Source organism: Thamnophis sirtalis, unplaced genomic scaffold (assembly GCF_051295495.1).
Source record: "Thamnophis sirtalis isolate CommonGarterSnake01/CBP01778 unplaced genomic scaffold, rThaSir2_p1.2 scaffold_6, whole genome shotgun sequence".
NCBI classification, from domain to species: Eukaryota; Metazoa; Chordata; class Lepidosauria; order Squamata; family Natricidae; genus Thamnophis; species Thamnophis sirtalis.
This window is the reverse complement of record NW_028261386.1, coordinates 46884416-46911086: the sequence shown is the minus strand read 5'-3', so window position 1 is coordinate 46911086 and position 26671 is coordinate 46884416. Positions and strand designations below refer to the sequence as shown.

General features: G+C 36.0%; 1 protein-coding gene across 1 annotated transcript in view; it reads left to right on the top strand.

Moving 5' to 3' along the window:
* Positions 1 to 26671, top strand: part of USH2A (usherin) — a 461429-nt gene that overhangs the window by 322148 nt on the left and 112610 nt on the right. Inside the window, exons 44-46 of the mRNA XM_087718552.1 lie at positions 691 to 803; positions 9733 to 9931; positions 21535 to 21700. Coding sequence (XP_087574678.1) covers positions 691 to 803; positions 9733 to 9931; positions 21535 to 21700 — 478 coding nt within the window. The remainder of the gene's footprint in view (positions 1 to 690; positions 804 to 9732; positions 9932 to 21534; positions 21701 to 26671) is intronic.

The following is a 26671-nucleotide window of genomic DNA, read 5'->3' as shown; positions in this document are numbered from 1 at the left end:
TTTATAAAGGAGAAAAAGGGCTATTCTGCCAACGTAGCAGTTCAAAAGCATGTTAAAAAATGCAAGTAGAAAAATAGGGACCACTTTGGTGGGAAGGTAACAGCGCTCCATGCACCTTTGGCGTTTAATCATGCTGGCCACAAGACCACAGAGATGTCTTTGGACAGCACTGGCTCTTCATCTTAAAAATGGAGATGAGCCCCTTGAGCCAGAAACAGCTAGCACTCATGTGTGGGGGAACCTTTACCTTTAAGGAGCTTTACTCCTGGTTAGCTGGTTTTATATAGGTCTGTTTCATTTTGCTACTAGGGAGATGCCCAACTGATTAAACTATAGCTCACTGGTACTTACTGAGGTATAACACATAGGTAGGTATTCCTTAAAATGGTACATTTTGTGGGGGGGAAAATCATTAACACATTCTTCTGCTATGAAGTGCTTCTGTTGGAAATTTTAAAAAAAGTATTTATTCTTAGATGTTCCTATAATCCACAGGCTAACCATTGTTGATTAATGTTTTTTTAAAATTTACAGGTTTTGTCCATTTTCCTGATTTGTATTATTTTCTTTTTGTGCTCACCATTCAAAATAATTTCCCTTCTCACCATTATATTAAATTTAGCTTTGCTACTATTTTGATTTCAAATTTTGAACGAAGAAAAATCCCCATTTTGATACTTGCTATTCTAGGTTGAATCCTGCAGAAGGAATGTTTGTGTGAGAAGTAATGGAACCCAAATCAGAACTGCAGAAGATGTGCCAAAAGACTTATTGCCACCATGGATTGATGTCCTTGGTTCAAGGTATTAAAATGTACTTGCCTTGTTTTCTACCTTAATTCATAAAGACTCAGTGGTGCTAAAAGTCATTATATTAGCGTAAGTTGAGCTATAAGATAAATGCTTATTTCCATATGAATATAAGGAAGGATGGTTACAATGTGTATGTTTGTCTATCTGTCTGCCTATTTTACATCTTGTCTTTCACACTAGACTTTGTTTTAATCCAATGTATTTTTGATACTTCATTTCCCGCTGTAAAGAAAGTCATCCTGAAGCTGCCTGTATGCTACATGTATGCATTACCATTCTTCTGTGTCTCTATACAGAAACAATCTCAAATCTCACATAGAATTTAGCTTGGCAAGAAGGCCATGATTTCATTAGCCTGAAGATATTGGAAGAAAAGGAGAAGTCATAGAGGCATTACTGGTGAATATAGGAAGATTCCCAAAGCAATATTTATAGTGAAGGACTGAGAAACATGTGAATCAGTCCTATGTCAAATTCGTATTGATTTAATTATATCATGAAGCAACTTCTCTGACTTTGTTGCAAATATTGAGTGAGAAGGTTCATCAGTTTATGTATCCAAATCTCCATTATTTTCTTTTCCAAATGGGAAACTGATCAGACTTAAACATTAAAGGAAGTCATGTCAACCTTTCATCTGTCTTTCTCCTTTCTATTACATTCCACTCCTCCTATTAAATCAGTACGACAAGGAAGGATCTTCAATTCCTCCCCCCCCCCCCCCCCCGGTTTTGCTTCGCCTTTGTCTTTGGGCTTTTGTGGTTACTCCCACTATATTAGCCTGATTAGAATAATAATTCACAATATTAAAAAGGCAATAAGTGTAAAAGAAATTGTTTATCTGTATGCGCTTACTATAGAAGATATGGTTCTATATTTTTTCTTCCATTATTATGGGAAATTCGTTTTTCATAGTGACAAATGTAATCATTCTTTTCCTAAAAGGATGCATGAGTGCCAACATAGAGATTATACAGCCATTGCCAAGGATGTATCAAAATTATGGCAACAATAAGTCTCTTACGTATATATTATTGTTAATCAGATTTTATTACACTACTGGCAGAAACTGGCACTTGGTCTACTTCTTCAAGAAAGAACAAGACCTGTATTTTTCTAAATAACAACATTTTAACATCTAAATCTTTGGAAAAATGCCTATAGGATATATTTACTCCAAAAATCTTCTAAGGAAGCTTCAGTTGGTCTTTGTTTTATTTCAGTTTTTGCATTTGTTCTTTAAAATTATAATTACAAAGATTGCAATTATAATAAACACACACAAACACACACAAACATACACACACATGTACTTATGCACGTCTTTGAGATGGTATACTAGCTAAGATATCAAAACACGCAAATATAAAACAGTCAGAAATCCCTTCTTGTTTGATCATCTGTTCAGTAGAATGTGCCTTTTTTCATTGCCTCCCCTTACATGTCATATTATCATCAGCTGTTCTCATGTCCTAAGAGAATACTAACTACTGATCGATTGCCTGGACATGTCTGACTGTGGCCTACATATGCCCCAGGTACTTCATTTATTTGCCACAGTGGATTTGCTAGAGTGGAATTTAATCAATAGTTAATTCATTAATTCTGGTCCTCAAGAATGTAAGGCCTTGTGCTGTAAAAAAAGAAGTAGCTGGCTGGTTTTAACTGTGATTGAAATGTGACAATCACTGCCGTTGACAGCTTCAGCAAGTACTGGCATGCATATGAGGTTTCTACTTCATCCTCTGTTAAGGAAACAAATTCAAGAAGAAAATAGCAGATTAAATAAATAGGAAGATACTGTAATCAGTATCTGCCAATAAAGAGATTATTTGGTTTCTATCAGACTCCTATAAGCAACGCAATGCATATTTCACAAATGTTTGTAGCAGTTCTTCAACAAATTGACCTTGCTTTTTAGAAATTCCTTAACAGATCAAATCTTTATTTGGGATCAGAAAAAGCTTTGCCACTTTAGGGGAATACTACAGAACCATACAAAAATAATTGCACTCACTAAACTTTATGTAGTCTTAACAGATCAGTGGTGGGTTCCTACAGGTTTGGACTGGTTTGGCAGCCTGGGTCGCTAGAATTGGCAGTGACCGAGGCCTGCCACGCCTCCAAATTGGTTCTCTCGACAGCACCATAGGTGCTACCATCTTGTTTTTTAGCCTCTGCGCATTTGCAGAAAAAATTTATTGAACTGCGCATGCGCGCATCAAGGGCATCAAACACACGCACATGAAGCGTGGCCATGAGCGAAATGGCAGTAGTGCCCACCTCTGTAACAGACTGCATATCAGATCCGTTACAACAGAAAGTTTAGTTTCCCCTATTAGGCTAGCAATTATCTGGTGTCAAAATATTTTTTGTGGGCACAGCTATTATCAGTTGCTATTTGTTAAAATGAATTCAGTGGCTGAGAGATAGGGTTCCAGTTCAGTTATATCTGAAGTTATATCTGGAGCTCCTTCATGCCTCTTTATATGAAGTAAAAGGAAATGGCAAATGGTAAAGAAAATGTCAATTTGCAAAAAGTGGAGGAAGTTGTATTTTTTTAGACCAATATGGGTGCCTAACTAAGATCTAATTTGGTGTGGTGGTTAAAGCATTAGTCTAGAAACCAGGGGGCCAGTCTCATGGTTAGACACACATGCACTCCCTCATCCCCTCCCTCCCTCCCTCTCGCTCCCCTCTCTCTTTTGCAGGGTCTTTTTGAGGCAAATCCCAAAAGACAACACTGACTTGAAGGCACCAAAAAAAGAAAAAAGAAAAAAACAACCCAACCTTGAAATTAGGCTATTTTGGTGTTATAGTATTTGAAGGAATGAAAATGAATTCCTCCTTTGCTCCCATTTATCTGGGATTCTAAGAGGTCCTTTTACATTTGCTAAGAAAACAACAATAGAAGACCTTGAAAACAAGGTGACGCAGGCAAAGTGGGTGCACAAAGGCATAAAGTGTCTTGTAACACCCTTTGATTGCCTACATAAAGACATGGTTTTGGGGAGGAAGAGAAGGGAGACAGGCAGTCCTGCCCACTTGTCATCTTCCTCATATAGAGAATTTACAGAACTTAGAAGCTGACTTAAGAAAATTACAAGTCCTAAGCATAATTACGTAGAAGGCAGAACAAAATGAATCCCTCCTTTCCCTCCCATTTATTTGGGAATCTAAAAGTGAATTCAATAGGATTTAACACACAGGAACCATATGCATATGTTTCCTTTGACTGCAATCCAGCACAGACCATCTATTAATTAGTTTCCTTGTCACAGAGAAACCAAAAAGCAGGACCCCAAAATTCTCTTCCTATTTTCAACCTGATTACCTGATTTATGCACATTTGCACAGTAATCTGAACACAACAGATCCTTTACCAGCATAACAGAAGATTCCTCATACATCCCTCCATAGAAAGTCAATTCAGTGTGACTTCCTGCAGACCACACATTTATAGATTTATGCTTGTTGAGGTCAGATTTTCATCATGTCATTCTGAATGGGAAAGAGAGAGTAGTCTGTGAGTTTATATGCAAAAGTAAAAATAATTCATTTTATAATGGCTACCATATTTTACAAGTAACTAACTTTAATCAGGTATTAATTCAATTAATGGCATGCTTTTTCTTGGCTCTGCCCCTTTTTTTGAGTTTGACCTCTGCAAATATATATATATATATATATATATATATATATATATATATGTGTGTGTGTGTGTGTGTGTGTGTGTGTGTGTGTGTGTGTGTGTGTGTGTGTGTGTGTGTGTGTGTGTGTGTGTGTGTGTGTACAGACTCAAATGAATATGTTGATATGTCACATGCATGGAGAGAAGTAGGGAAGAGAAAAGGTTTCTAGGATTGAGTTTAGTGGGATTCTGAATGTCCCATTGTCAAGGTAAAGAAGCTGGGCAACACACTGATTTTTTTTTTGGTTTCAGTATATTATAATTCAATTTAATCTTTCTTTGGGTAGGTCACCTTAAATCCAGGGTTGTCTTCCTTCTGGGAAATGCATCATTCAGAAAATCACATAAACACCTTCAACATTCATCTGCTATTAAATGATTTATTGTTTTCTTAAGTGAATTAAGATAGAGGAAAGTAGATTTATTTGTAAACCCAAGTGTCAAAACACATCTGTTAGGTATATAACATGCAACTGACATGTACATATACATTGCAAGTATTTGCTCAAACTAATTTCATTTAAAATAAGCATACAAAGTTCTGATCTGTTCCCATCTTCTCCATTCTCCTGGTGAACCTTCAAAAGACCATACATTTTATGGCAGCATACTGAGGGTTAAGATCAGGGGTGTCAAACTTGTGGCCCATAGGCTAGATGTGTCACATGCTGGTCATGCCCACCACCAATTTAGAGATTGGGGGAAGTCACAATACATCACATGATGACAAAGTGACATCACAAATTTGACATCCCTGGTTAAGATAGTTATTTCTTGATATTCTATATTCTTGTTGCTCGTGGTGATAGTAATAGTAGACGTGGACACATCCTCACTGTAGGTCCCACCACACCCAGTCTCATGGGAGGCGAAATGGCCCTTGATATTCTATCAAGAAATTGATAGGACCTATTCTATTCTGATTTATTAAACCTTATAAAATATATATTTGTGCCCATTTCAACTATTGCCTAAATAATGCTGTAACACTGGGAAATTACAGATGCAATTTTCGTCCTCTAATTATATAGATTAAATATTCCAGATTTTGGTGTCAATTAGATGTTTCTCAAACACTGAATACCAGAAATGGGACAGAGAATTACCATGATTAGATCAATAGTTACAGTCATATTAGTTTATTACTTTATATACTATATTTCCATTTAAATGTGTTGAAATTCATTTATGGGAGACCATAAATTCTAATCCAGTTTTAAGCATGAAACCAATTGGGTAACTCTGAGTTAATTCCTTTATTTCAACCATAGAAAGAAACAGTGACTAATTAACTTCACAAACATTGCCAAGAAAACAGCATAGACATCTCCATGCAATCACTAGGAATCAAGACTGACTCCAATGGGGGAGGGAGGGAGGGATTGAAAGTGAGAGAGAGAAAGAATCATAGTTAATTATGGTTAGTCAAACCATAACTTAGAGTGAGATGTGAACATAAGCATTAGTTTAGAGATGTACAGTCACATATTGCTGAACAGCATGACTAAATTCATGTATGACTGCTTTTGAGGAGAGTTTGATTTCATCTTAATTCCATTTTGTGCAAAAACATTTTAACAAAATCAGTATGCTGTGCAAAATGTCAAAGAACTTGATACAAAATACTTGTCATTTACCACTAGCTTATTTAGTTGCAAAATAATACACATTGAGATGGTATTTCAAACTGTAGATTCATTTTTAACGTTTAGTATCCCTTTCTTTGTTCCTTTGTTTCTTCTCTTTCAATCTTTTGTTCTTTCTTTTTATATGTTTGTCAGTAAATCATTGATATGTAAGAGGTATTTTTTCCTTTGAGTTGAATATGCAGTGAATATAAAATAGACTTCTGCAGACTGTGGCATTAATTCAGTAAGTCAGATGAAGACTTCAGAATAATAATAGTGACTCTACAAGTAACCTGTGAAGTTATCCCTTCACAGTTGACATCAATTCTTCCACTACATATTGTTATTGCTAGGTGTTCCTCTGTTTATACCTCAGGTAGTGAAATAGTTCACTGTGTTATTTTTATTCTGTAAGATGCCATTTTATTATCTCAGCTGCTGTTTCTGAACATAAGTATCTAACTTTAAATGAATGCTAATTTACAGTGTCACAAAGAATTCTGTCAGGTACTATGTACTTGGATTATATTACTTTCTAAAATGATCCATCCAAAGGTAGGTGATGTTATGTTTCCCTCACAGCAGAAAAGATATAAGGATTTACTAAATCTTAAACAGGCAAATGGAACTTAAAGAAAGTCATATTTAGCTCATCAATGTTCACATTGTAATGTTGAAGGCTGCCTTTAATGAACTTATTGTGGACAGATTGTAGCTCCATTTATTAATCTTCTAGCCTTAAAGTTGTAGGATTATCTTATTTTTAATATTTATCCTAATGTGCCATTCCAATTCTGGGTGGGAATTCTGCCAGTTGTAGTGCCAAACATCTGAAGCAAATTAGGTAGAAGTCTGACCTTGAGTAATTGCATGACATCCTATTGTTGTTGTTCTTGTTTCCATTTCCATTCAGTATTTTTATCCAGAGGGCATTCAAGGTATGTACAAGGGGAGGGAATTTTAACCTTTTTACTTCAGCTTCTTCACTTCTAAAATCATCCTTTTTTTCTGCTACTGGCAACAAAAAGGATTTAAGACAATGAAGGAGAAGAGTGAGAAACAGTTTTCTTGAACAAAGAATCTGCAGATAAAAAGATTTAAGCCTCCTTTCCCTTGTGTGGTGGTTTAGTTCAATTCCTGGCTTTACTTGTTTTTAGAGTAAATTCAGAGGTTAACTGCATTCTGTATCATTAACATTATATGCAGTTCTCCCATGAAATATCTGCAGTATGATATTAGAAGAAAGGAACTATTTAATTATTTACATTTCTACTCAGGCATCTTTTGAGGAATATATTTAATGCATGTTTTGAAGACACAGAACTGGATGAATATTCAGATCTTTACAATGAATCTTGAAATACAGCACTTATATTTCAGAACATTTAAATTACACTGATAACCAATCAGAGTCGATGTCTCCCATAAATTTGTGTTGTGAACAGATCTTTTTGTGACCCTTCTCCAACTGAGTTATTCTCTCCCAAGCTGAGAGAAATTTGGTAAAGAAAAGGGAGGAAATACAAAGAGTAGGAAGAAAGTATTGGTTGAGGAATTACAAATAGGTAGAAGAAAGTGTTGGTTTTTTTAAAAGAAAAAGAATACATAAGTGTATCGATAACAATATATAAAATATTTTTTAACTGCTGTAGTTTGTGCTACTTTTTAAAATTCCTGGGCCTTTCCAAATCTATTTCCAGGTCCTAGAATTTTGATCCAACTTTCACTTTTTAAATTCCATGATAAATTTCTTTGACAATAAAAAATAGATATTGCCAAGATAAATAGACTATGCTGAATATTTAAATTGTTTCTAAAACTCAAGGCAAGGTAGCCCAGACCTTTTGCATCTTTGGAAAGATTTTGGCTGTTATCTATTAATTCTTAAATACACCTAAATTTAACTGGGTTAAATGTAACTACAAGCCTATTCATCACCTACTACGTCTCATGATTTTTCCTTGGTCTGGATTTATACTCCTTATTGTCAATACCGTACACATTTCTGCTACTATAATTCTGATTTCATTGCCCAACAGATAGACTATGTAGGATGGCCAAGTTCATCAGGAATGTAGTTGTATGTACCCCAAATGCCAGCACTAAGTCTAATGTTTAATGCCTTTCCTGTAGTGGGAAAATGTGAGATGGCTGAAACGTTGCTGAAAAGCAAGGTTCTACATTTAATCAAGAAAAACAAAATGCACAGATACAGTATAGGTGGTACCTTGCTCAATAGTAGTAACTGTGAGAGGGATCTTGGAATCCTAGTAGACAACCATTTAAATATGAGCCAGCAGTGTGCAGCAGCTGCCAAAAAAAAGCTAACAAAGTTCTAGGCTACATAAACAGAGTGATAGAATCAAGATCATGTGAAGTGTTAATACCACTTTATAATGCCTTGATAAAACCCCACTTGGAATACTGCATTCAGTTTTGGTCGCCATGATGTAAAAAAGATGTGGAGACTCTAGAAAGAGTGCAGAGAAGAGCAACAAAGATGATTAGGGGACTGGAGGCTAAAACATAAGAGGAATGATTGCAGGAACTGAGTATGTCTAGTTTAATGAAAAGAAGGACTAGGGGAGACATGATAGCAGTGTTCCAATATCTCAGGGGTTGCCACAAAGAAGAGGGAGTCTAACTATTCTCCAAAGCACCTGAGGGCAGAACAAGAAGCAATGGGTGGAAACTAATCAAGGAGAGAAGCAACTTAAAACTGAGGAGAAATTTCCTGACAGTTAGAACAATTAATCAGTGGAACAGCTTGCCTCCAGAAGTTGTGAATGCCCCAACACTGGAAGTCTTTAAGAAGATGTTGGATAACCATTTGTCTGAAATGATATGGGGTTTCCTGTCTAGGCAGGGGGTTGGACTATAAGACCTCCAAGGTCCCTTCCAACTCTGCTATTGTATTATTGTATTAAACCATTGAGATGATCTTACCTGCAGATGATCAGGTAACTTGTGCAGTTGAAAGTTTTTCCAATACTTTCTCTAAAGAAGTTGAAATCACAAGACAATTGTGCTATTGCTCCTGCAAGCATGATTTTAAGTCATCAATGCCTTCACTGAAGGAAAAAGACATGAAAGGACAAGATTGCTACAAACCACTTTATTTCACAAATAAGTCAACAGAATATCTATCAGTGCAGCCATGTCTTGCATGGCCAACAAGATTTTTTAAGGGGATGCAGTGTTTTGTTTCTGTCAACTATATCTATAATGTGTTACATTATGCTGAATTTATTAATGTAAAAATACTTGTTTGTAGAATCTGAAAGCAACTGAGGAGAGGTATTAAAGTGAGGCTGTGATTCTATTTTAAACTAAAAATTTAGCACTTGTTTTCTATTAAATGTCAGGGTCAATTATGTATCAGAGTCTTCAACACTACCTTTCTGCCAAAGAATGAATCATAATTTAAGTGCTCTATAATGATCCTTCAGCAGAAGAGCCACTTTCAGACCCATGTAAAGCTCCCTCCCATTGCAGCAAAGTTAAAAAGGACACCTGTAAGGATCTGAGTGTTAGCGCAGGAGCTGAAGTAAATTACAGTTGGTATTAATTGAATTATGTGTTAATTGTTTTGCTGCTTCAGATCACTTCAGATTAACTGGACATCACCAGGACAACCAAATGGCATTGTTTTAGGATATGAACTATTGCGTAAAGCTCAGCATACCTGCCCTGAGTCAAAGCAACTGTCAAAACATCAAAGTGAAGGAACTTGCCTGCTCTTGGAATGCAACATTCATGAAAACATACATGGAAGACGATGCAGTAATCCCCAGTTTAAGGTAACATTATGTAATATGCTGGCTTTAACCTCCTCCTCCACCACCACTCCTCCTCCTCCTCCTCCTCCTCCTCCTCCTCCTCCTCCTCCTCCTCCTCCTCCTCCTCCTCCTCCTCCTCCTCCTCCTCTTCTTCTTCTTCTTCTTCTTCTTCTTCTTCTTCTTCTTCTTCTTCTTCTTCTTCTTCCATATCCATCATCAGACATTGGCAATATTGTTGGCAATCCTATTTTTATCAACAGCCGCACAAAAAAGTGCTGTTGAGTTTTGTCCAAACCAATCCCTTAGTTTTTGAAGCCATGATGTTGCTCTTCTGCCTGGACCTCGTTTGCCTTCAATCTTTCCTTTCCTTGGAGAATTGTGAAGTATGCCATATTTTTCCAGATGTCACATCACATGTCTGAAATAGTCTAACTTTCGCTTTTTTATGATTCTGACTTTATTAATTTTTATGGCTTTCCTAGGTGGCTTTCACCTCCTCATTTCTGATTTTATCAACCCAACTTACAGTATATGTAACAGCCACCTGTAAATCCACATTTCAGAGGCTTCTAGTCTCTTCAAGTGACTTTCTGTCAGAGACCAACTCTCTACTCTGTAGAGAAGGACAGAAAAGTGGTAGCATCTGACAAGCCTCAATTTTAGGTTTATGTTGTGACTACAGAAGACCTTTTTCATTTTGAAGAATGCTGTTCGAGCTTTCTGTAGCCTTGTTTTTACATCAGTGGTCATGTCATGTTTAATCCCTCCCCCAATTAAACTACAGGTAGTCCTCAATTTACAATAGCTCATTTTGTGACCAAAGATACATCATTGAAAAGAGGGACTTGTACCATTTTTCACATGACAATTCCAGCATCTCCATGGTCATGTGATCAAAATTCAGATGCTTGGCAACTGGGTCATATTTATGACGGTTGCAGTGTCCCAGGGTTCTGGGATCACCTTTTGTGACCCTCTGATAAGCAAAGTCAAGGGGAAAGACTGATTCTCTTAATTACTATGGTACTAATTTAGTAACTGAAGTGATTCACTATTATTAACTATGGCAAGAAAAATTGTAAAATGAGGCAAAACTCCCTTAGCAAATGTTTCACTTAGCAACAAAAATGTTGGGCTCAATTGTGGTAATAAGTTAAAGATTACCTATCTAAAGGATCATCCACTTCTATATGAGCTTCTGCATACACATTTCCTAAAGCTGTTACTAAAAATGCTTTTCCAGTCAAAAAGAAAATAATATACTGATTCAAACCAATATTTTCTACCTATAATATCCAGAATTTGAAATATTTTCCAGGTAGAGGGTCTGCAGGCAGTTAAAACCAATGCTGGAGCTGTCATGTATAACCACAGCACATGACACAGGTTATTGAAGGTTTGAAGGTTTATTTTATTTATACGCCGCCCTATTCCCTGAGGGACTCAGGGCGGCTCACAAACCCGGGGGGGGGGGGGAGGTAAAAACAAAGGAAATACAACAAAAAGGTACAAGGGAATTTAAAAGACAATCAACAGTCACACAATTCGAGAGGGGAAGGGAACTTATCAACCCCAGGCCTGCCGGCACAGCCAGGTTTTAACAGCTTTACGGAAGGCCTGGAAAGAAGTGAGGGTCCAAATCTCTGCGGGGAGCTCGTTCCAAAGGGCCGGAGCAGCCACAGAAAAGGCCCTCCCCCGGGTAGTAGCCAGATGGCATTGGCCAGTATATGGAACCCGGAGGAGGCCTAATCTGTGGGATCTAATGGGCCTTTGGGAGGTAATTGGCAGCAGGCGGTCTCTCAAGTACCCAGGTCCAATACCATGAAGGGCTTTATAAGTGACAACTAGCATTTATCACAATCTAGATGGAAAATATCAACTTATTGAGATGGTTAAATTCCTTTTGGGGTACTTGCTTGATTGACTGATTTGATGCTACTTTACAGCAAATCCATTTAGTTTTATCTATAAGTGGATGGTTGTTTATGTGCTAATGATGAGCAATTCTGAATGAGGCCTGTCATGATTTGTCAGAAATATTTTAAATTTGTGGTCATTTGCAGATTAATGTTTGTTAGTTGCAAGTTAAGAGTTGGATCAATATTGCAGTCAGAACAGTAGAAGCCTATACATTTTTTTATTGACAAATGAGGTAGAAAACTCTTAGTCTGAAGGTAAGATTTAATATAATAAAATAATGTCCCTATTTGTCAGCAGCAGCATCACACATGTAGTGACAGTGTGTATTCATAAGATTTGTTGTCAGACAAAGCATCAATTAGGAAAGTGAATTATCTCAGTGATTCAAACAAAAATATAAATTACGCTGGGTGACATAACCTTAACCACAAGTCTGTGGAGTGATAGATCAGTCCAGGCAGTGTTTACCACTTCCCCTTAAAAGGAATATTTGTTTATGGTATATTTTTTTTCTCTTTAAGATTACAGAATAAAGTAAAATACATTGTACAATTTAGGTACCAAATAAGTTGTACAATATATTTACTTTCTTCTATAATCTCTAAAACTATCTTAAGCAGTCACTAAGGTAGATTTTCTCATATACAAGTATGTTTTGAGGCTTGAAAATCCTGTTTGTCATTTAATGATAATTGAGTTTTAATATATATCCCTTCCTCTCTATTAGTCCAATAAATCAAGGCCTTATTCTACCATCCTGTTTTTCATAAGCCACCCAGCCAACCGTGCACTGAGGGAAATATAATCCCCAAAGTCAATTACCTGGAAGAAGGAGGTTTCCAGACTCAGTGGCCATGATGGACAAGTTAATCAACTTGAAATAAGACAAGATTCTGCTTATTTTCTTGACTTTAGTATTGTAATAACACTATGCTGAATATATGCTCTATATTGCCTTCACATACTTATGGTAAGAATCTGTAGACTGGTTACAAGTACTTTTCATTGGAAGGATTTCTGTAAAGTATTCTTTTGTATACACAATTCTTCACTGGATTTTATTTTAGCAGAAACGGGGTGTTAATCACCGTTACAATAGCCATGTATTTCCTGTTTGGGGCCAAAGGCCTTCATATTGTGTTGTTGTTGTTATTATTGTTATTGTTGTTGTTATTATTATTATGTGTGGTTAATCTTTGGTGATATTCACAGCCTTTGGGGCTGGTTGGTAGCTCAACAGCTCGAGTCCTAACCATTATTATTATTATTACTTTATTCATTAAACATGAAACTCAGCCAATTGAACATTCAAAAATGTATCACAAATACCATTGACTTGTGCTACGTATCAACCAAGTACCTTCTTAAAATATAAGATGTTCCAAGTAGTGGAATTTTTTTGCAGTTCCACTGGTGTTATTGCAGGAAGCTGCAATTTGTTGATGTATCTTGTAAAATTCTTAGACATGGTGCCAAGTGCCCCGATGACAATGGGTATCACTGTTACATGCTTCATCCATAGTCGTGTAGTTTCGATGGCCAGGTTGCGATATTTCATTATTTTTCTAGTTCTTTTTCTTCGACTCTGGCATCTCCTGGGACAGCAATATCAATAAATTGTACACTTCAGCCCTCTACAATTGTGGTACCTGGCATGTTGTGCTCCAAATGATGATCTATTTGCATTCGAAAGTCCCACAAGATCTTCACCTTCTCATTTTTGATAACTTTTTCCACTATGTTCCCATGACTTTCTAGATACAGGTAAATCATATTTTTTTACATAATGACCAGTGGATTAATTTAGCAACTCGGTCATGTCTAGCTTTGTAATCAGTTTGTGCGATTTTGCTGCATTCACATATTAAATGTGAAATAGTTTTGACTTTGTTATTGCAAAGTCGGCAGTTTGAATTGTGAGTGGATTTTTGTATCTTCGCTTTCATGGCATTAGTTTGTAGTGCTTGTTCTTGAGCAGCCAGTATTAAACATTCCATTTCTTTCTTGATAGTTCCCATCGTAAGCCATGTCCATGTCAAGTTGTCATCACATTTTCCTTCAATGTTTTTCAGGTGCTGTCCATGCAAAACTTTGGTTTTCCATCTATTTAATTTGTCATTCAGCTGTTTTTCCTTATATTCTGCCTTTGTTTCTGTTGTTTTTATGCTGTTCTGTTTTCACAGCCTGCAGCAATTTTTCTGTGCTTTGGTTCACATAATCATTCAAACTTCATTTTTCTTCTTCTACAGTTTGATGGATTTGCAATAGTCCCCTGCCCCCTATTTTTCTTGGCAGGTACAACCTGTCAATGTCACTTCGTGGATTTAAAGCGTATATTCAAAAGTTTGTGTGTTTTCCAGTCCAGGTTTTCCAGTTCAGCCAAACTCCAGTTGATGATTCCAGCTGAGTAGTGTATCACTGGAACTGCCCATGTATTAATGGCCTTAATTATGTTTCCAGCATTCAGCTTTGATTTTAATATTTTGCGGACTCTCCTGATGTATTCCCTTTGCGTTGACTCTTTGACTTTTCCATTCAAGATGTTATCTGCTTCCAATATGCCTAGATACTTGTAACCATCAACCTTTGCTAATGCTTTCACTATATTTCCATTTCCCAGTTCTATTCCTTCTTTTTTCCCATTTTTCCTTGCTGAATGGATAACATTTATTTTGATGTCACTGCTGACAGTTGAACTGTTTTGAGTATTGATTTAAGTTCAGTGAGGCTTTTTGCATATATTTTTAAGTCATCCATGTATAATAGATGGTTTATCTTGCCATGTTGGCTTGAGATTTGGTATCCCAGTTTTGTGTTTTGTAGGATTATTGTCAGTGAAATTAATGCAATGTTGAACAGTAGTGGTGAAAGTGAATCCCCTTGGAACATTCCTTGTCTGATGTTGACATCACCAATGTTGTTCCCATTTGTTGTTAGAAATGTTTTCCATTTTTGCATATTTGCTTTCAAAAATGTACAGATATTTTTTCTGACTTCAAAGTTTTCCAGACAGGTGTTAATCCAGGTGTGGGGTAATGTGTCAAATGCCTTCTTGTAATCAATCCACACCATATTTAAATTTGTTTTTCTTTGTTTTGCATTTTTTATTATCATCATCATTTTCATTATCATTATCATTATTATATATTTTATTCATTAAACATGAAACTCAGCCAACTGAACATTCAAAAATGCATCACAACTATTGTTGACTGGTGCTAATGGTTGATATGGGTTGCTACCAGCGTCCTAGGTATCCACCAAGTAACTTTTTAAGATGTACAATGTTCTGAGTAGCACAGTTTTTTGCAGTTCCACTGGTCTTATTGCAGTAAGTTTCAATTTCTTGATGTGTTTTATAAAATTCTTGGACATGGTGCCAAGTGCCCTGATGACAATGGGTATCACTTTTTACTACTACTACTACTACTACTACTACTACTACTACTACTACTACTACTACTACTACTACTTCAAGAATAAATCATATTCATTGATCCTTCATTATTTTCCTTTGCAAATGAAACTTAACCGTAAATTTTAAAAAGCTGAATTTTATGTATTCAATTTATATGGCTGCCCATTTAACCAGTGACCCTGGGTCTTGAACAAAATTTAAAAAACAAAACAATGACAATATTATAAAAATTAAATATTACTACCAAAGAATAAATCATGCATCATAATTGCTAAAATAATCAAGGAATGGATCCCTGCACATACTCAGGATCTTAGCACCCTTGTAAATAGTGTTTCTTGCAGATATTCCAATGCACCATTGTTGCTACTTTGTAATGCCGTTGTTCCTAGTCAGTCTTATGTGATCTTCTTACAGCAACTAACTAGGTGGTCCACAGTTTCTTTGCAGAGGTGGCATTTGCTGTCTGTAGCTGTCTTCTCAATTCTAGTTATGTAGGCCTCTGTTCTTTGTTTTTGATGTGGTCCAACTAGTTCAGTATTGTTAACATAAGAATCAATACAATGACAAACAGTAGTGGTGACAATAGCAGTAGACTTATATACCGCTTCATAGGCCTTTCAGGCCTCTCTAAGCGGTTTACAGAGAGTCAGCATATTGCCCCCAACAATCTGGGTCCTCATTTTACCCACCTCGGAAGGATGGAAGGCTGAGTCAACCCTGAGCCGGTGAGATTTGAACCGCTGACCTGCTGATCTAGCAGTAGCCTGCAGTGCTGCATTTAACCACTGCGCCACCTTGACAGTAAGTATCCTTGAAAACTTCTCTCTTGATATTAAACCCTTCCAGTGTATCACCATTAACCAAAAACTTTGTCTTCCATTGTGCCATTGATCTTTGCACAACACATCTGTTGTTTCTATTGATTTCTACTATTTTAATTTATAACCTATTATTTATTTTATTGGGTTTTTATATTTGTAAACCACCCAGAGTGAGTTGGGTGGCCATATACATGCTCTTAAATAAATAAATAAATAAATAAATAAATAAATAAATAAATAAATAAATAAATAAATAAATAAATAAATAAATAAATAAATAAATAAATAAAATCATTTCTCCATATTTTTCCTACTGTTTCTCATTCAGTTTGAAGAAAGAGGATTTTCCTAGAAGATATTTTCCAAAATGAAGAGAATGTTGCTGAAATTCTTCGTGCTAATTTAATTATGAGGTGACCAAGGCATAAATCTCAAAGAAAGCTATCAGAATGGAACTTCTCCTTTTTTTCCATATTAGTAAACTTAAGCAGTTTAGGAAGCTTCAAATTTAGAGTGAAGACGATACAATGAGTTGTATTCAACTCTTCTGCCTAGTAGAATCCTCTGCCACCTCTCATATTAAAATGAAGTTCAAAAGTAGCATAGTGGAGAGCAAATATCACTTTTATTAACCCCATGCTCCTAGTTAGACCAACCCTTGGAGGACTGTGTCATAAAAATAAGGCATAATATTAAAAAAAAAAAACTTTAGAGGATCCGAAAGGCAGATTGTAGGACATAATTAATTAGATTCTAATTCTCTTACATATAAACTACTATCAACTATTTTAACTAATAAGACAACTTGGTCTGATTGGAATCAGATGCTACAAAATGTTTTTCAGAATCATGGCAAACGTTTTCATTTGTAAACTCATCTAAGGGAGACCTTTTTTCCTCTTATTCCGTCTTATTTTGAAATCAAATTATACAAACTATACTGATGCTGATGAGAACATAGAAAATAATTAGGGAATAGCAGTATTTTTAATTGGATGGCTTAGGAAAGCAGATATATATGTCTGATTACACCATCCTAAATTGCCATCCCTAAATAAAGATGATGAGATAATACAGGCCTAATAAGAACCCTGGCTGGCTGATATACACTTAAATATAAGAGGATGAGATAATGATGATCATTACCAATTTCAGTAGTTGGCTTTTTTGGGGGGAAGGGGGGATATGACATAATCCTGATAGTTCTTAAATACATTTTGTTTTATGGGCTGATAATGCATATCCTCTGGGCTTCAGACCAATACAAATAGGATCTGTCCTAAAATGCTGCCAAAAATGCTATTTTGTAATTTACAGCCTGTTGCAGAGGATGTTGGGGAGCTACATAATAGTTCAAAGATACAAAAGGGAGCCTGGCTGGATCACGTAGTTTCAAGGGTGTGCTGAGTATAAGTAAATTGTGAGCTGTTTAAGAGGTACATAATGGGCAAATAATGTCGATGGAATCTTGCCTCAGAAAAATCATTGAGTTGATGACAAGAAGTTTTACTGGGAAAGAGATAGCTCAGAAGGATTTGAAAATTTAAAGCACTTTTGACATTTAAGATAATTGTTCAAAGAGCAGTATAAATTGAAGCCTTGGTCCTTTCCTGAACACTAATTTCTCATCACTGGATAGCAATACTATTGCTGCCGCTGCTGCTGCTATTTCTCTTGTTCCTCATAATAGAAATAATAATCTCATATTTCCATCCAGAGGGTCAAAGCACCCTTCAATAAAAAATTGCAAACTATGCAAAACAAATAAACATCGTTAAAATACATGCGTAAATCTAAAAATAATACTGATGAAAGAACTGTTTTAATTTCCCTTTCTTCTAATACTAAATGAGAAACCGGTGATTGTAAGTAGGAAGGTTGGCAGGAAATAGGAAAACAGCAAGAAACCAGCCAAGTGTTCGACACTGGCCAGCTGATCAGTTGGCCAATAGAATAAATAGTTGACTGCATGGATTAAATTCTTTATAGTCAGAAAGCATATGCAGTCATGGCATACAAATATACATGATATAGGATTGCATTAGGCATAACTGGGCTGTAAAAAATCCAAGTGACCATTAAATGACAATAAAATGTTTTCTGTATCTCTTTGCTGCCATCTAGTGGTCATCTGAATTTTGCAGCCGGTATGCTTGTTATGGCAATAACCCTAATGCCGGGGGTTCTGAAGGCCTTTAAACTGCAAACCCATATTTTCCTGCTGTTTTTTGTTACTAACAGTGGCTAAGACAAAAATCAGTTCTGCAGTTTAAAAGGCTTCTTTGCTCCTCTGCAATTTATCTGTATCAAAGAAGGTCTGGCAAAAGTATTCCCAAAATACATTGGAGAAGTATGTATTGTGTCTATTCAAGTTGCAAAGCAGATTTAGGCTAATTGAAAAGCTGCAAATGCAGTCTGTATTCAAAAGTATTCAAAAGCTGTGGTTTGGATCCAAGTTCTGTTTTCTGAGCATGAAAGGATTCATTTTGTCTGTATGCAGAAAACGGGAAATACACTGGATCATTTCTGCCTAAGGAATGAGTGATTTTCATCAATCTGGTAAAATAATTTCCTAAAACCACCCACCTTTGGGGATGACATACACATACAAAAGGATGCACTGTGGCAATGCAATGCTGCTTTCATCATTTCCTGCTTTCACCCAATTTCCCTGGAAGACACTTCCAAAATGAGCAGGCCGGGGGACTTGTGAAATATCCAGCCCCACGATAACTGTGAATGTTGCGTATTTTAAAGTGTTGTTTTGTTTATTTATCCCCTTCCCTTGTTTATTGTAAACCGCCCAGAATCCTTCGGGAGTGGGCGGCATACAAGACCAATAAACTCAACTCAATAAACCCATGTAAGAAAGAATGTGGAAATATTGCCTTTGCACTGAGAAGAGAATTTTCCACATGTTAAGGCATGGTTCTAAATTATAATCTATCAAAATGAGCAAATCTAATATATTTTAGTTCTAGTTCTAGTTCACTTTATTTGTATGCCGCCCTTTTCCCTGGGGGGACTCAGGGCGGCTCACAGTTCAAAAAAAAGGGGGGGAGGATAAACAATTTACAACATAAAAGCACTACTTTTTAGGTCCATCCATTATTTTTAAATCAATATTTTAGCCTTTTAATTTATTTATTTATTTATTAAACATTATTTTGGTACCCATGTATGGAGGAACCCATATATGAATTGTTCTCATTTAATGATTAAACACTTTAAAAAGTTGGCTTCATAAGCAGTGTAAATTTCTGTAATTTTTTTTAACTTCTGTTCACTCTGATTTCTAGCTTCTCACTTGTTTAAAAATAATTGCAGCAAGAAAAATGAATGTCACAGTATTACTGATATGCTCAGAAGAACTCAGTGGGACTAATCACATGAATAGCATTAGTGCCTAAAGGGATAACAGTACCCTAACAAGCTTGTCTGTGAACTAGGTAGTAGCTTTCCACTAATAATGTTGCACTCTCATCTGTCAGTATTTAGATAAATATTTTATTCTACTGTAGACTTTCATTAAACTTACGAGCTGATGCCTGTTATGTGAGGTAGAGATACATAAGAATTTGTTCTCTGGATTCTTCTGGAACAGGACTTTAATAAATAATCAAGTGGATATCAAAATAGAAATACATGGCATGATGGAGGGAAACGTAATAAAACTGAAGACAGAATCACACCATATTTCTCTTTTCTGATACAGAACTAGTTCTTGATCTTCCTTCTGTAATACATCAGAGAATTATTCAGAAGTCATACTGGGAGTGCAACATAGGTACTTCCTCTTTTTGCCCCATTATCTAGACCTTAATTAACTCTGATGATTTACAGTATGTCAACCTGCTGCATCATTCTAAGCTATATCTGGTATATAGTGACCAATGTGGTCCTCCAAAGGTGAGGAACAAATATATCTCAGTAAAGCCAGTTGACAGTTGCATCTGAAGATATCCAGTAGTGTAATCAAAAGCAAAATGTCAATGGTCATAGTGTTTTTAGCAGTTTGCCATTTTTTTGACCAAGTTAGGAAAATTGATTCCATAGAATGCTAGCTTTAAAAAAGATATATATCTGAATTTAGGATTTTACTTTGCTTTACCCATCTGTGAAGGTTGTAAATGCAAGGATTTGTCATAAAGTTCCTTTATATCACCGTCATAATTGCAAACAGTCACTAAACAAGACAGTTCCTAAATGAGGACTACCTGTAAAACTACCTGCAGTGATAATATTTTTATGAAATTAACAAAATTAAGAACATTTAGAAATATAGAAGATGAAGAAAATTAATCGAAATTCATTAATAAGCATTGTAGAGAAGTCTTCTGTAAATATCTTTTGGCGGGTCCCCAGTCTTCATGACAATCATTTTCTTGTCATTGTTATGTTTTCTTTTAAAATTACTTTATTTTACACTATAGATTAGAAATAACTTTGGTTTATTATATATGCCACATGAGGAGTTGCCTAAAAATCATGATGAAAAAGTTATATATGCCACATAAAAGTTATATATGCTACGTTACTATAGGAAGCAATAAGAGTGAATATGCTGGGGGTGGGAAGGGGGTGACCTTACTTTTTTAAGATATAGATTGTTCAGTTGTCTCTTTTTTGATGTACAAAGAGTGGGAAAGAATAATGTACTGATTTTGCCCTTGCACCAGAAACTTAAAACTCTTCTGGGAGAAGTTTCTTATTTATAAAAATCTGCTCAAGATCCAATTCTTTTAACAATTCATTAAATAGATTATCATATATTTCCTAGTGAAATGGCAGAGCAATCTCAAGTGGTCTAAATTTGAATGTTCATGTGGTGTAGACATATATCTGATCAAACTGTCTTTCAGATTGCAACATCTTCCAAATAGCCAGCCTTCCTTCCTTCCTTCCTTCCTTCCTTCCTTCCTTCCTTCCTTCCTTCCTTCCTTCCTTTCTTTCTTTCTTTCTTTCTTTCCTACTCTATAAAACCTGGGCTTGCATGGTTGCTGTTGTTTGTGACTATAAGAAAATTCACATTCTCTGCTGAATTTTAGAAAACAATCTGCCTGAAATAGCCAGCAGGTCCATAAATTTAAACTTATCATTGATCTATTGTGAGATTATGCTTCTTAGCCATAAGTTTATTCATTGAACTCTACCCAAGATTTATTGTAAATTTTGATAAATTCAATTTGATTTTATAGCTAGGTAAATTATCTGTACATTTTATTGATGACTTGATCAGTTTCCTTTGTTAGATTTCTGCTAAACAATAAGAATTCAGGGGTCCTTGGTGCTCTCTGAACTTGGCTGTTTTCTTGCAGACATTCATTACCTAAAGTACGCAACATCATCAGTGCTGAATAAGAATTCAGTTTTAACGGATTTGTGGGTTTACATATGTGTTGTTGATATTGTTCTATCAGGAAACACTTTATGCTTTAATCTATATCTGTTTTTTAATGTAGATATGTTGCAATGGGAATCAGTACAATACTCCAAATTTCCAATGCTGTGAGGACAAATATCTTTCATTTCTTCTGAATGTATCAAGTGCTTGTTGTGGAGGTCAGAGGTATACAGTGGAACCAGAGTATCACTATTGTGGTAACTATTCTACACGAATATTCACAGGTAAGAAGCATTTCAAAGATATTAAGTCATACAGTGGCAGCTTTTAATAAGAAATATAGGTCTGACTTTAAGTATGAATTAATGGGCTTCCTATTCACTTTCTGAATGAGAAATGGAAAGCCTCTATGAAAGCATACTGTTCCACTATTATTGTGTTAAATAAATTAACCCAAAAAATTCCACTGTTTATCTACATTTGCTATCTAAATAATTTTACTATCAATGAATGTGAGAAGACCCAAGGTATAAGAGCTGGCCATGGATTGACTGACATTGGAATCCATACTGAGTCAAGTACTTTGCTACATAATCAATACGTGACTTCATTCTTGATGGTAGACATGACATGCTAGTGGAATGAGACTACTTGAAGAACAAAGAACACACATTTATCTCATGCTAAAGAAAATGAGCTGGTCCAATTTATCCAGTCCTAGAACTACAAAAATATATAAGGAAGCTACTAATCACACAGGCATGCTTACGTTGGGTTGTTTTTTTTTAGCAATCGAATGGAGGTGATTGCTCTTGACTTCTTCCAAAATATTTTTCCAAGACAATAATAATAATAATTTATTTGTTGACAGTGCACAACATATGTACAGTGAGATTGGTTGAGCTCCCTCAGTGCAATTCCCCAACACTCACAGTGAAGACAAAAAGAAAGAAAGAAAATATCCCTAACCCAACAATTCATATTAACAAACACCCAGTCCCATTACACCAGTGTGAACATGTTACACCTTGCGCTGCAAGTCCATTGTACAACTTAGTTATGGTGTTGTTTTGCATTCAGGAGACTGACAGCCCATGGATAAAAGCTGTTCTTCAGCCTGTTTGTGTGGCCGACTATGCTTCTCTATCTCCTTCCTGATAGTAGGAGGGTAAAGAAGTGCTGACCAGGGTATGAGTCGTCCCTGAGGATTTTCCTCACTCTTCTAAGTCAACGAGCCCTAGCAATCTCATCTAGTAGTATCAGGGGGCAGCCCATGATGTTTTGTGCTGTGCTCACCACCCTCTATAATGTTTTCTATCCATGTTCAAACCAGCATACCATGCGGTAACACAATAAGTGAGGATACTTTGTATTGTGGACCGGTAAAAGGAGGTCATCAGTTGTTGTTCCACCCTGTTTTTACGCCTTAAGATCTTAAGAAAATGGAATCTCTGTGGGGCTTTCCTGGCCACCTGGATCATGTTGTTTTTCTAGGTAAAGTCTTCACTGAAACGGACTCCCAGGAATTTAAAGGAGGAGACTCTCTCTACACAGCCTCCTCGATGTAAAGTGGGGCAGGTTCCTCTTTCTTCCTCTGGAAGTCCAACACTATCTCCTTGGTCTTGCTGATGTTCAGGTGAAGGTTGTTTTTATCCATACCTGCATAGTTTTTCAGGTCAATCAGGCTTGCTAGGTACTGCTGGCTATTTTAATTCTTACAAATATATTACATTCCTTCAGAAAACATATGAAGAATCATTGCAGGAATTGGGTATATCTAGTTTAATGAAAAGAAGGACTAGGGGTGACATGATAGCAGTGTGCCAATATTTAAGGGGCCGCCACAAAGAAGAGGGAGGGTCAACTCATTCTACAGGCAGGACAAGAAGCAATGGATAGAAACTAATCAAGGATAGAAACAGCCTAGAATTAAGGAGAAATTGCCTGACAGTTAGAACAATTTATCAGTGGAACAACTTGCCTCCAGAAGTTGTGAATGCTCCAACACTGGAGGTTTTTAAGATAAGATGGTACAACCATTTGTCTGAAATGTTATAGGGCCTCCTGCTTGAGCAGGGGGTTGGACTAGAAGACCCCCAAGGTCCCTTCCAACTCTGTTATTCTGCTATTGTGTTATTTCTGATTAAAAATGCATTGTGACTGTTCAGATGACAAGTCAGAAATCTTTAGGGGCCAATTGGTTTTTTTAAAGAGTGCATTCTGAGTGTTCAAATAAAAATAACTTCATGGGAGAATGGTTTGCCTTGCCATAAAAGGGCTACCAGGAGGCCCATTGCCAGTTGCAGGGCACCTTTTTTGCCAGAAGGCAAACTGGAGGGAAATCACTCCACCCTTGGTTCTTGCTCCTCATGATACTAACAGTTTGTCTTGGCTGTGTTGAGAGGCAGATGTACATACAGTAGCTCCAAAGAAAACACTGGCTATTGTTTTTATTTCCCTCAAATGCCTCTGAGAGCCTATTTGGATCCAAAGATATTCATCAAAATCACAGTGCCCTTTAAAAGGTTAATTATTTTTTAATTAAAATCAGGGACATATGGAGCCAAGGAAACTGTCCACAGTCTATTGGCCCTTGCCCATACCATGTTGCCTAAGATGCTGGGATATTTATCAATGCAACTTTAAGCTTGCTTTGAGGATTTTTGAATTTAATTTTTTTTTCATATTGATTACAGGCTACATGTTTATATGGAATAAGTCTGGTGGCTTTTTCCTGGATATTTAATGCATACATCTCTTTATAGGCAATTGTGAGGTCAGGAGCTAAATTGACTGCATTACCCATGTTTTGGCACACATTGTGTGTGCTCAAAAGGACTTTGAATTTCTGCCAAGCCATACAGCACATCCTAAATTCAATGCCTTCAGAAGTCATTCATATATCACAATATTAGAATGTCTCCTGTGATGTCATCCAAAAATAATGATATCCCAAGGAACTAAAGGAGAGGCTTTGGTCAGTCTCATTAATCTCAGTGTTCTAAAAGAAGATGATTATTTCTCTGACCTCAAAACCTTTCCAGTGATTTCTGTTAACACACTTAGTGCTGTTTACAAAGGCAAATAAAGTACAATGACACAAAACATATTGCTTTTAACAGCAACAACAACAAATGGAGCAAGCAGTTGTCAATACCAGGCAATGGTTATTTTGTGGTTTTGTTACTTTTGTTTTCTGGAAAGAAACTCTTTTTTTATTTTCTTCTTCATTTTCCATGTATGGCTAACAAAAACAATATTGGTCATTTTCTGTGTGTATATATACAAACACACACAAAGAGAAAGAGACTCTGATTACCCCAAGGAAAATGTTAATGTGGGTCATTTTTTGATAAGGATAACAATTAACTAGGAGGACTCTTGGTTATGTTGAGAGCTTGGCTTGGAATGGATTCCATTTTGAGAGGTTAATGAGAAGGTTACTAATTCCTTATGTCTTATGTCTAATGGTCCTTTTATAAAACAATACAAAGGAATCTGTATTATTTCCAAGTAGTGTAACTTGAAGGCCTTCAAAATTAGATTGAGTAAAATGCGGAAACGTGGTTAAGTATCTCAACAGATTATATCTCTTTCACTCCTTCTGATTGTTCTTATCATTTTTATTATTCATTTTATTTTATAAAGATTTATGCATGCCAGTCTTTGCATGCATGTTATTTGGCCAGTTTGAAATGATATAAGACATGCATTTGCATTTTGCAAGTCAGGCAAAGCATAGTAATGTTATCAGTATATGGAAAGCAGAAAATATAGTTATGAATCCTCAAGCAGAGATGGGTTGGAATGAATGTGATAAAATTAATAGTATTAGCATTCAAGCATCATAATTTCTCTCCCTGCTGCATTGTGGAGAATGCAAACAATGTTCTTCCATAAGTGTTGTGTCAGAACATGGAAGACGACTTTTTCCATATGAAATTGCATATGCTCATCAAAGAAGACAGCTTTTTTAGAAGTTCTGGAATTGAATCTCCAGGCTGATTATTAAGTGTAGGAGAGATTTAAACACAGGTAGTGAAGAAAATATTTTAAGTGGCAATAACTGAAAGACAACCAGGACATATGTAGACTAAGAGATGTATAACCTTGAAACTGTCTACAACAATAATCTTTTTTGAAAAATTATTATTGTTTTTCAGAGACATTTATACATAGAAGAATAGAGAAGTTAATACAAGAAGGTGTCATAGTACAGTCTTATTCACATCTAATTCAATGCAATGTATCCAAATACTTTTGACCTAAGTTGTGCCATCCAACCTCTGTCTCTTATATAGCCTACTAAACTTGTGAAGTTTTTAAACTGCACTTTTTATGCTACAGCATTAACTTCCATGCACTTTGATATTAAATGACATTGTTAGTCTACGATAACCAAAAAGAAGGAAGAGTCTGGGTGTACCTTTTCATTTAACACATTTTATTGAAAATAATAAGCTTTTTGTGAGCTACCAAGATTGCCTGCATTCCCCCCACATTTTCACCAACACCAACAGGTCCCAACAGGTTCACACAACGGTTAAATGCACCTTCACATAATCTTCCTCAAAACTGATATATGCCACCATCTAGCACCCATGCCTCAGTGGATTCTACATAGAACAAATAGGCCAAACAGGTTTAGAAAAAAGTTAATGGACATAAATTGGACATTATGATTCAAAACAAGGATAAAATAATGCCAGAACATTTCTACCTCTCAGGACACTTCATTACAGATCTCAAAGTAACCACTTTTGGGAAGGTGTGTGTGTGTGTGTGTGTGTGTGTGTGTGTGTGTGTGTGTGTGTGTTTGTGTTTGTGTTTACCAGCACAATTTAGTAAGACATTGCTGATCTTACATTCTTTCAAAAATTCCACTCTTAGAATGTGTCAACAAGTACAATGGATTTATAATACATTATATTTCTCAATTGATAAAATACATACAACTACTCTATATAACCATATTGCCTTCTGTTTTTCCCTCCCTTTTCCCACACCCCCATGCTTCATCCTATTTAAATCCAACATCACATGATTTTGAAGAAGTGAATTGGAAATCACAAAAATCTATGGTTTTGAATAAAATATATTGGTATAAAAAGATGTTATACCAGATTCCTGATATTTTATGAATAACTCTGGAAACAATACTATCCTACTTGCTATGTCCAAGAACAAATAATAGACAATTAGATAATTTTATCAATAAAAGTCTATGTTATCTTTAAATGAGTGCTATCTAAATG